This window comes from Lepisosteus platostomus, chromosome 12 (assembly GCF_059453375.1).
Source record: "Lepisosteus platostomus isolate fLepPlt1 chromosome 12, fLepPlt1.hap1, whole genome shotgun sequence".
Classification (NCBI taxonomy): domain Eukaryota; kingdom Metazoa; phylum Chordata; class Actinopteri; order Semionotiformes; family Lepisosteidae; genus Lepisosteus; species Lepisosteus platostomus.
This window is the reverse complement of record NC_142622.1, coordinates 25,493,448-25,505,635: the sequence shown is the minus strand read 5'-3', so window position 1 is coordinate 25,505,635 and position 12,188 is coordinate 25,493,448. Positions and strand designations below refer to the sequence as shown.

The 12,188-nt window shown below is 34.9% G+C and overlaps 1 protein-coding gene across 18 annotated transcripts in view; it reads right to left on the bottom strand.

Moving 5' to 3' along the window:
- Nucleotides 1-1,007: 1,007 nt before the first annotated feature.
- lrrfip2 (leucine rich repeat (in FLII) interacting protein 2) overlaps nt 1,008-12,188 on the bottom strand; it is a 72,841-nt gene continuing 61,660 nt past the window's right edge. For 13 of the 18 annotated variants that reach the window (XM_088601487.1, XM_088601492.1, XM_088601495.1 and 10 more), the window contains 9 exons: nt 10,441-10,533; nt 9,436-9,528; nt 7,944-8,045; nt 6,786-6,918; nt 6,108-6,157; nt 5,844-5,964; nt 4,880-4,959; nt 4,215-4,319; nt 1,008-2,680 (listed from right to left, as the gene is read on the bottom strand). In XM_088601487.1, coding sequence (XP_088457613.1) covers nt 2,570-2,680; nt 4,215-4,319; nt 4,880-4,959; nt 5,844-5,964; nt 6,108-6,157; nt 6,786-6,918; nt 7,944-8,045; nt 9,436-9,528; nt 10,441-10,533 — 888 coding nt within the window. In that variant the 3' untranslated portion in view covers nt 1,008-2,569. The remainder of the gene's footprint in view (nt 2,681-4,214; nt 4,320-4,879; nt 4,960-5,843; nt 5,965-6,107; nt 6,158-6,785; nt 6,919-7,943; nt 8,046-9,435; nt 9,529-10,440; nt 10,534-12,188) is intronic. The other 5 variants (XM_088601498.1, XM_088601504.1, XM_088601506.1 and 2 more) reach the window with 3 other exon arrangements.

Genomic DNA, 12,188 nt, shown 5'->3' with positions numbered 1-12,188 from the left:
TTAATATCCCATGAGAATCTGAACAGGGACTCTTTAGAAGAAGTCTGATAAATTAACATGGACAAGTAGATTCAGATGTACATACTGTAGATTAAAAACTGAATATTCCTATTACCTTTCATTGCATTATTATTGCATAATAGACAGTTTGATATTTGCAAAAATTGAGATGCTGTATTACAGATGATAAACAAAATAAGATTTTGTTATTTTGTGTATAAAAGCCTTCTGAATTTTTCTTTCAGTACCAAATATTTCTGTAGGTTTTGCATAATTCCTGTAGATTTTTGAACAAAGTATAAAAAAACAAAGTGCTTCCAGAAGACACTTTCCTGATTATGATTTTAAAATAGGAACAGTGCCTTATCCGCTTTCTAGTGTGGAATACTCATGTGTATGCTACTCAGAAAAGAATGAAATGTAGATGTGCTACTCTGACACTCCCACAACTGTTATATCCCTCTCTGGCAGCCCTCAGAGAATTGCATGTTGTTGTCAGGTGATCCTAGTCACAGTCGGCAAGTCATATGAAGCAAAGCTCGAACTAGCAATGTCTAGGCCATACAGCTCAACCTGTACTATTAACAAGCACTTATGCTGGTTAAGGCTCTGTAAAAAATTTTTTACATCTCAGTCAAGCTTAATTTTCTATATTTCCTTTAAAGAAAGGTGTACATCACAATAGCTCTGTAAATTAATTCAAATACAAGTTCAAATACTGTTTGATTAGACTGTTCTTACTGTTTTTTTTTAGAATAATTTTGTAGCATTCTGTTTAAACATTTGCTAAATATTACAGTACATACAACTTACACACAGGCCAAAAGGTATCATGGGACAAATTTGTAGTTTTAAACTTTGAAATTGTTACTCATATCAGCCCAACACAGTCTCAAACTGAGCTTGATTACAAATTTGAAATTTAAGACCTAATTCATAAAGAATTGAAATGGGATATTACTAATTTCTCAGAGCAGGTTTCTTTACTTAAATAAGAGCCAGTTGAATATAATGTACAGCAGTTTTATTACAGGTCAATTGTAATTTACAGGAATTACATTTTTTAATTTAGATTTTTAGCAGCAAACATATAAGTCACTTTCTTTACTTGATATGAAAAAATGCAACATTTACAACTTGCATGATTTTTTTAGGTTACAAAACATTTACAAGTTACAAAGTCCCATGATTTAGGGCAAGCTTTAATAGTCTTTTGTCCAATCTCGTTCTCATCCTACTAAATTTCAGACAGGAAAGAACATTATATGGTTATAACTAAAAGCCAAGTTCCTGTTGTAACATTGATCTGCTGTAATTATGCACATAAATGTTGTTAGACGATTGGAGTACCCAAGCAGTTATTCAGTCAAATTACACCTGTTCACTTTCCTTAGTTTCCAAATGGTTACTGAAATCACTCCTTACAAAGTAATGGTTAATTACGGTTATAACTGACCACAGCCCAGCTGTATAATGACATGGGAATGGACTTTACACTGTGTTGTATTTAGCAGGAAAAAGCAATGAGAATTAAGATGGTCTTGAGAAAGAAAATCAGTGATGAGAAATCAAATGGCAAAGCTTTATCATAGTCTAAGGAATATACAATAAAAAAGCAAATCTGTGATGTTTATAAAGTGTCATTTTAATATCTTAGCTGCCCCAGTCACAATCATTTTGTGGTCCTGAGACTAAATCTGCTTCCAAGCAGTAAAGTATGCAGTTTAAAAAGTACAGCACATATTGTGTTTCTATGCACTTTTCTCATACCCAACAATGCAAGAAATCAGGACTAATATCCTGTATTCAATCAAAAACTTATCTTATGTGCCATCACCCATGCAAAAACATCCACATTTTATATACAGCTCATACTCATTTACATATTTTTTCCAAGAAAAAAATTAAAACATTTTCCTTTTTGAAAATTACTTAACCACAAAACATATTACAATATCCATTGGTTCTATTTTTTTCAAACCAAACTGCACCCTTTTTAAAATTTTGTACCAATACTTGTAATGCAGGTAATAAACCTCTATAACCTCCTTTGCACCATGTAAAAGGCACTTTTAGCTGAGTCTTGCATTATGAATGGGTGCAGAGCAAGAGCAGCCATTTATTTTACAGTTCAGAAGCAATATAGTGTCCTGTTGAACTCATGCAAGTCACCAAAAGAAAATATATATATCAAGCACCCAGGAAAGCAGCAGGAAAGAGTTTAGTAAATAATGTATAAAGCTTTGAAAAAATAGGCTAGTTTCATCTGCATTAGCAAATCAAAGAAAATACACAGCCCTTTCACTATGAGAATAAAGTTGCTCAACAAGGACAAGTAAGAAAGTTCACAATTATCAGTCTCTCAGCCAATGCTTTCATTCATATAAATTACAATAAAAAGAACCAGGTATGCCAGTATATATAAAACTAGAATATTACCAATGAAGAATTCTGAGGTGCTCCAAATTGTGCTGTTGTGAAAAGTTCATTTAATTAAAAAGTTAAGGGCTTGTTAATTTTTGTTGCAGTGCGTCTCGCTCTCTTGTGTTCACTCCATCCTCTTCCTCTTTCACTGCTGAGACAGAAGTGCAGTGCGATTGGCCTTCATCTTTTCTAAGCGCTTGACTAAGTGGCTGTTGGTCATCTCCATCTCCTCAATCTTGTCCAAGGCTGTTCTCAGCTAGAGAATGAAGACAAGAGTCAGGGCATATGGACACACACAGGCTGCAGAAGCACAAAGATACTTAACTGTAGTGCTGGCTCTGGGGATGTCTTCAATGGAACATATGTCTATGTTATTTAAAAAGTACAAAACTTTAGCCGTGGATATGTTAATACCCTTGATTGGATTATAAAAGTGACATCATGAAATTATGACATCCAGAAACATGGCTTTCAAAATGGTTGATGTTAGGCTGTAAAGCAAGAGTTTCAAAGTAACAACATTAGCCAAAAGAGTATAACACAACATATATTGGGCATTACAAAAGCAGAGTTTGGATAGCAAACAAAACCTTTTTTGTAATCTAGAAACCCATGGGCAGTAATTCAAGCCCAGAAATGTACATAGAAATGCCTGACTTCACCCTCTGATATGCTGCCCAGTGGGACTATTAGTGTATAATTGGTGTTGCACATGTCAACCAGTTATGTGTTGCACTTCCATGGTGGATGAAATAGGTTCCCTTGTAAATGTGCAAGTCTTCAAGATCCTTTGGGATGAAAAGCACTATATAAATACAAGGAATTACCTGCTTCATCATAGTTCCAAGTTCTCATTTTAAAAGATAACACTACAACAAAGAAAATCTATACAAATATATTATCATTATTATTATTAATCACTTCAAAGTGGAGAGGGCAACCATGGCTTAAAGTATAGAACAGAAAACAACCTCAAGCGTAAACTTAAAGGGCATCTGACATAAAACAGAATTAAACAGTTCAGAAACTCACTGAGTTGGATGAGTCACTGAAAATAGCTTTTTGTTAAAAATACTAAACAGACAATAGCTGCAGTCCCTATTCATTTTACTGTATTGTCAAGCAAGTAAAGATACCATTTTAGCAATATTAAAAACATTAATTCAGAGCTCACTGGCATTAATTACTTATTTGAAAATATGTTTTTATACATTTAGAAACTAACCAGTTATTTTTGTTATACCCACCTGATTTAATACACCTAATTGTGTCTTAATTGTTCTTCATGTCTCAGCTAGGAGACAGCTAGGAAATCTCACATCCTAACCCAAGGGGGAATGAGGAGGCCAGACCTGCTCTTCTTTGAGGCACTACGTTTTAACATGTCACAAGCTGTACAGCCCCACAGGTGTGGGTCAGCACTGACTGGAGAAGAGGTGCATCCTTTACTGTCAGCCCTGGCCAATAAATCCCATTCTACCCTGCACTGGGATTTCCAGTCACAGCTTGTGACATGACTCAGGCTCAAACCCACAATTACAGAGCTCAACCTCGGCTCTGGCAAACACCTTAACTTCTGGGGTGACTTGGAATGATCCAGAAAATACATATTCTACACTAGGAAGGACTTTTCATTTTTAAGTGGCTGAACAGCAGTAAGATCACAATGACCTCAGAATTATTTTTTTCTTAAGAGGGTCACTGGACATGTACTTTAAAGGTTTAATTGGCTACATGAGGGTGAAGTGACATGACAGTTAAAATTATTTTCCATGTTAAACATGACATACCTCTCTTTGAAGTTTCCTTTTTTCTGCTTTCAGTTCATCTTCAATTTTTTCTGAATTCTCTGCAGCTGCTTTGTATCGGGACACCTGTCCTTCAAGTCTATTAATCTGGAAAATCAAAGCATAAATTATCAGAATATTCAGTTATTTAACATACTAAACACAATAGGACAGGGTAGACATTTTTGCAATGTGCAATGTGCAATATTATAAACTGCATTTTCCATTACTAAAATGCTAGACAGATGTTAATGGTAGACAGAATGTTAAATAGAACAGCACTTTATTTTGGTGTCAGCTTGATGGAAGTGTCCTGCAAAAAAACAAGATTCAGGAGGGAATAGCTTTCCTTTTTAATCTATACTGTATATACACAGTGGACTTTTGTACTTTTCATGGTAACAAATTTGAAAATTCATTTTCACATCTTCCTATCCAATCACACAGTAACATTACTTCTGATACAGTATATGCCTCTCCAAAATAAAAACATCATTTTTTCTGTTTCTTTTAAAAGAAACAGAAACAATACAGACGGAAGAAGTAAAAGCAATTAAAACAAAACAGCTGCTATGTAAACATAACCGTAACCTTCAAACATTATATAATTTAATTGCATCTTTAAATTTTTGTGTATTACTGAAAGCCCCTACTATAAAAACACTTACATTTTGTTCCATAGTACCCATTTCCTGTTCTGCTTTGGAGAGTTTGAATTTGTATTCGCTTATCTGTCGGTTGGCATCTCCTGTGAAGAGTAATACATTATATATATAGGATCTATACATTTATGCAAAAAAAACTGCTAAGATGAAGTGCAGGCACTAAAATATGGATAAGTATTACCTAGATCTTGTTTAATTGTAAAATAAAAATATATATACACATCTAATATTTTAGGTATATTTATAACTATATATTTATAACTAATACAGTACATATTTATAATGTATTACTATATTTGAGATGTATGTACAGTATATATATATAAACTATACAAACCCCAGATTCCTACAACAAAGGATTATGGGATACAATATTTGCCAAGCCATTCTGTTGAAGCTGAGATATTGGCTTCTTTCAATAAATGACTGAAGAGACCCTCAGATCAATTAACAATAAGCAACCAAATTAATTAGATAAGTTAAATGACCTCCTCCCATTGTTAACCTTTCTTATAGTCTTAAAACTATACAACTCACTTTTAGAAGAAAATCTTGAAGCATCGCTCTAACATGATTACAAAATTATTTGAACAAAAATAAAACCTTTTGTGCTTCACCCCATCTAACACAGGCAGGGATAAGACATTTTAATATTGTTTTTCTCGTTACGGTCTTGACAGTAGGATAACTGAAGTGGAACTAGTGTCTGTAAATAGCAACAGAAAGTAGCCATTTGTTAGATAAGAACAAGAATAAGCAGAGCTCTCTCTTCATTTTCTTTACATGAAAATGTATAATAGAAATATGAACAACTTAAGAAGAGAAGGATTTAAAGCCTGACTGGAAGTCACACCATGATCTGGTGTAAGACGAGTGCAAGTTGTAGGATGTTAATGATGAAGATAATCATGCTTTGTGAAAAGAATTTCAGTGTTTGTGATGGCGTTGATGCCCTGAGGGTACATACTCTGCATCTCAATAAACTGCAGGTCTGTGCCATTCTCCATTCTTTCCCCATCTGTATACACACTCTCCATTTTTGAGTTCTTCTGCCTCTCCTCCTCCAGCTGTGTTTTCAGTTTCCGTATCTGTTTATAAGAAAACAACAAAAAGAGCTGTTCTCCATGTTTTGGGAGTTCACAAACTCAGTGCCATGCATAATTTAAATAAAATTACTATAAGACTAAAGACTTGTTTAATTAATGAAACTAAAACTAAAAATGTTTATTACCTGGGCTAAGAGTTCATCCTTTTCTTCAGCAAGCTTCCTTAGCCTCACATCTAAAGATAAGACAGATAACAAACACACCTGTGACTTACTAGACCACAAAAGGATATGAGTTTATTGAACATTTTAAGGCAGATGATTTTAAAGTCAATTAAGACAAAAAACAACTGCTGAATTTGTTTTTTGTATCACACGTCAATTTATGTTATTCATTCAGCATTTAGAGCTTATACTATACTATACATTTATCAGAGTCTTTACTAAACTAAACAAAATACTAGAACTTTGAAAGAACAATCTAATAATACAAACGTGTTCTTGTTATTTGTTAAAGCGTTTTTCCCCACTGCTACTGAAACTTAAAATCCAATGTACTATTAAAACTCTTGATTAAAAGGTTCAGTAGAAGCAGTCTTGGGAAAAACACAGATTTTCCTTAAGGTTGTTAAGTATAAAGTTCTTTTTGAAGCAATTATATACAGTAATTGTCAGTGGACTTACAAGAGATAGCAGACTAAACCAGATTCTGCAAGTCCACCTTAACTTTGGCACAGGTACAATGACTTCTATATTTTAGATGGAGGTGATCCCTTGAATTGCAACACTACAAAATTTAAATGGTGACAGCCCAAACTAAAAACCAATCAATAACACAGAGACAGTAGGCAGTGCATAATTTACCTAGTGGCCCGTCTCCAGCAGATTCAAGCACCTGAGCAGCCTCCTGTGTCACCACAGTTATTGCACCAACTACAGGTTCATGGTTAATGTCTCCATTTGGGGTACCTTCTGGGATTATCACGAGTCCATGTTTCTGTGGACAAGAGGCACAAGAGTCAGTGTTTATTTTCCAATAGTTTAGGACACCGACAGTTCATACTGTACTTACATGAAAATGAGATGTGCACCATAATCTTACTCAAGTGTCAACTTGTAATATACAGTAGGACTAAATATTTGATCAAAATATTTTTTCAAAAACAAAATTACTGCTATCTATCGTATAACCCTAATGTGATGCAGAATTAATGCAGAATAAATATGAACGTTAAAGATACTGATTCAGGGAAAACAGACAATGCACTTCCTTGGTGACATTTTACAACCTTAGTGACAGATAAAAGCTAGAAAGAATTATATAAATAACACACATTAACATAGGGAATGTGTACAAATAAGATATTCCAATGCAGTTTTTCCTATACTATGGAAAAAAATAAAATTTTGAAAAGATGGGATTAAATGTTGTAATTTTATTAATAAATATATTTCAGAAGAAACAATTTCACAATCACAGATTGTGTGTAACAAATTACTTAAATTATATGTACAGTTCTGCAAACCTACGATACGTTTCAGAAGTGAAAATTACAACAATTAAGACTGAAACTTGCTGTTACCCATCTAAAAATACCTGATTTACCTCTTAGCTAGAAAAATAATTGTATGACATTGGTGTACAAGTTTGTAATTTCTGGGTACATTACTTAACCAAATATAAAATAAAAACCGTCACTGTTTCTGAGGGGGATTCCTAAATTCACACTAACCAGTGTATTCAGTGATTCAAAGTAAAACAATTTTTACAGCCCGTTGCATTAATCCTAAATTTAAAAAAATCAGAAGAGTTAAGAGTTGAGCAGCCAAAATGACTGTGCAAGTGGTAATGAAGGTGTCAGCAATGTGAAGCGACAGTGAGCTGAGCAAACTCCCATGTTAATCCAATGTCTGTACAAGCCTCCCTCTCTCTGAGGCTAAAAGACACTTCAAGAAGAGCATCCAGCATAGCAGCAGACGTCTGATAACCTTCCTAGCCTAAAGGAAGTCCCCATGACCTACCTCTCCTGTCTTCACTTTTCCTTTGAGGTCAGCCAGCTCATCTCTGAGCTCATCTCTCTCATTCCTAATGCAGTCAAAGTACTCTTTCTGCCTCTCTAGAGCCTGAAGATCAGGCAGGAAGCAGGAAAAAACGGCACAGAGAAATAGGAGATCAAATGCAGAAGAGATAAGAGCAAAAACGAGCAGGCAATGATGGGAATGGTGGTTGGAAAAACACGCACACAGGAGGACACACCCTTGTTAGCACTCATGTTAGTGAATAGCCACATAAAATAAACATGCCCAGCAATAAACACACAGATGAATGCAGCATAATTTTATAAATAAATTAAAAAATGGGAAAATGACCAACCAAAAAGATGTGTGATGTATTCCTACAACTAATTAGTTTCCAGTTTTGGTAACTGATTTAGAGAAAGTGCTTATGGATTACAAAAAATTATAATCAATAGTTTCTCATATAAAGTGATTTAGGAACTCTCTCTAATATTGAGTAATCAAAGTCATGCTTTCTAAATTTGTTAATTATGCATCTATTTCAAAAACTCCTCTAAAATTTAACTGTTTCAAAATTCAAAACATACAAAAAAGTAAAGTTTTACATTATATGTTAATTTAACAGTGGTGGAAGCTTGCTTTCAAGCATGCTCTTAAAAGAATTTAATATGGATTTTCACATGCATGTTGGATGAGTAGAAATATATACACTCACAACCGCTCAATCATTGTTATTTCTGCCAAAGTCTAGAAACTAGCATGCAATAATGACCAGCAATACATTGCTACAATATCTAATGATTCTTGATTTATTAGAAGGCAAAGTCATTAGACAGTATGTTGAAATCAATGTTCAAATTACTAGCAAGGATAGTTTATCATTGTATTCTGTACCATGTAATATGCTCTGTTTTCCCAATAAACAAATTGAATGTGAAATTTCTGGCAAAACGCACACTTCAAAGGCAATGTAAAAATACCTACTATGACGTAACTGTTGTTACTGCAGTAAATATTGCAATTGTTATATTAGGGACTTCAGTTTTTAATATAAATTGAAAAACTGCAACTACTACTTTAATTTCAATGTATACCCGAGTGTTACTGTCTGTTGTGATGTCTGCAATGTCATCAAAAAATTTATTAGATTGTTGCTAAATAATACAACATGATTTCCAACCTGGCCCATAAGAAAATGATGGCCAATCACTGCAGGCAGCTATTCATATTGATTCCATACAAAATGACCCCTAAGCAATTAAATGAGATGCAACTACAGTGTGCACCTCTGTTAACTTGAGTAAGCTCGCACAATTTTCAAAAATAACCTTAGACTGTAATAAGATCCACACTGAATGTGTTCATTATACCTAAAGTGAGTAAAGTTTCAAAGCAACCTGAAAGTAAAGAAGCTGTATATAGACCTCGATATTGCAGCACAAATATCAGTCTATTGCTGGTCACTTTCCCTCCTTGCCTGACTTGAGCTTCCTACCCCAATCTTTTTGTCCTTCCAGTTAATTGTTTCCTGCAGATCAAACGCTTCCCTGGTGAGGGAATCTAACTTTTCCTGCTTTCGCTGGTTCTCCTGGGATGTGTGTGTACAAAGAATAGGACACAGAAGAGCAAAATGAACACAAAAAAAGAGATACGGTAACGAGAACAGACACCAAACTCAATTTTGGGACAGGGTAGCAAAGTGAGGAATAAATGAAATACAGAAGCCAGGGTGCTGGAAGACTGCTCAGTAATGCAAAAAAAAGAAAGATTTCAAAAGCTACAATGGGTTTGAGGCCGTTTTTTTGTCTTTACAAAGGTTTAGGAACAGAACAGAAATTTTTCCTTTACACACTCAAGACATTGGAAAATATCTTCAAAGTATATTTTATTAAGATATTCTATTGTGAGGCAGCCCTAAATCTATTTTATCTTTTAAATGGGAACAACAATCTGCTAAATATTACAATTATACAGTTTATCTTTTTTTTCTTTGCAAATTATTATGCATTTGTTACCATACAGTTTTCCTACTTTCCTATTGAGATGTACTGTAGAACTGAATTGACAGTTGTACTGTAATTTCTAATTTAGATCATTCAGCCCTTTACATTGATGTGTTGCATGACACCACATCGCCTACAGTTACTGTATAAAAGGTATCTTATGATTGCAAAAGGTCGTAACAGACTGAATGTGAAGAACGGAAAGAAACGTAATAATTTGAATAAATATTTTGGGGCTTCAATAATAAAGCTGCCCTTTTAGTGTTAACCCTAACGTTTGTTCCGATTGCAAAAACCTTTTGAGAGCAAACAGACTTTTTCTTCTAATACAGTTAAAAAAATAATTAGAGAAAAAGGGGGGAAAAAAAATCAGAAAAGTCCCACAAATACTGTGTCGCATATTTTATCACTAAAGAAACAAAAATTCCTCTGACTGGAAGTGAATCTCACCTGCAGGTACAATATAACATTAACATCAAGCAAACTTGGTGCCTTACCTCAATTAGTTCATCTCTTTGGCGGATACCCTCTTTCAGTTCCTCTAGTTTGTGCTGCAAGACACCACATGTGTGCTTTTGCCTTTCTAGTTCCTGAAATAAAAGGCATAAACAGCATTATCAATAACCACTGACAACACATTTGAATTAATATGCTCCCTCATTACAATAGCTGGCAGCTAATTTAAACTATAAATAAGCTTACTCATACCTGGTGAGGTCAAGTTTCTTGACAGTATATGTATAGCAGTAAAAACAGTATATGTATAGCAGATACAACTTATTAGCAACCATTGGGTTCCCAGTCAAAATTTCACAATTTTTTCAGACCATATTTTTTCCATTAAGCAAAATGGAAAAATTACTAAAAGTTGGTTTACAGTATATGAAAGAGGGATAAATAACATTCGTACAAAACACAACTGAAATATACTTTCATATTTCCACTCATTACATTTTTACACAAAATCAATACAAAAAAACAACATACAGCTGCAAGAAAACGTTTGTGAACCCTCTGGAATTACCTGGATTTCTGCATTAATTACTCATAAAAATGTGGTCTGATCTTCAACTAAGTCACAATAATAGACAAACACAATCTGTCAGTACTTCTTGTCAGTACTGAACACATCGTTTAAAGTATGTGAACCTCTAGGCTAATGACTTCTCCAAAAGCTAATTGGAGTCAGGTGTTCCAATCAATGAGATGAGATTGGAGGTTTGGGTTGGAGTTGCGCTGCTCTATAAAAAAGGCACACAAAGGTTGGTTACTTACACAGTCTGCTCTTCTCAAGAAAGAGCTGTTCATGTGAACCATGCCCCGATCAAAATAAATATTAGAGGACCTTAGAAGAAGAATTGTAGAGATGCTTAAAGCTGGAAAAGGCTACAAAAGCATTTCTAAAGGCCTTATTCATCAATCCAGAGTAAGATAAATAGTCTACAAATGGAGGAAATTCAGTACTGTTGCTACTCTCCCTAGAAGTGGGTGTCCTGCAAAGACCACACAAAGAGCGCAGAGTGCAATGCTGAAGGAGGTGAAAAAGAACCCTAGGGTAACAGCAAAGGACCTGCTGATATCTCTTGAACTTGCCAAAGTCTCTGTTCATGTGTCCACTATAGGAAAAACACTGAACTGAACTGAAGAATGGTGTTAATGGAAGGACACCATGGAAGAAACCACTGCTCTCCAAAAAAACATTGCTGCATGTCTCAGGTTTGCAAAAGGCCACCTGGATGTTCCACAACACTTCTGGGACAATGTTCTGTGGACGGATGAGACAAAAGTTGAACTATTTGGCAGAAACGCGCAACACTGTTTGGAGGAAAAAAAGCACTGCACACCAACACCAAAACCTCATCCCTACTGTGAAGCATGGTGGAGGGAGCATCATGGTTTGGGGCTGCTTTGCTACCTCAGGGCCTGGACAGCTTGCTATCATAGAGGAGTCAATTAATTCAAAATTGTATCAAGACATCTTACAGGAGAATGTCAGCAGTCCATCACCTGAAGCTTAATAGAAGTTGGGTGATGCAACAAGACAATTAACCAAAACACAGGAGTAAATCAGCAACAAAATGGCTTAAACAGAAGAAATTTTGTGTTCTGGAATGACCAGGTCAGAGTCCAGACCTCAACCCAACTGAGATGCCGTGGCATGACCTGAAGAAAGCTGTTCACGCAAGGAATTCCAGAAATATCAATGAACTGAAACAGTTTTGTAAGGAGAAATGGTCTAAAATTC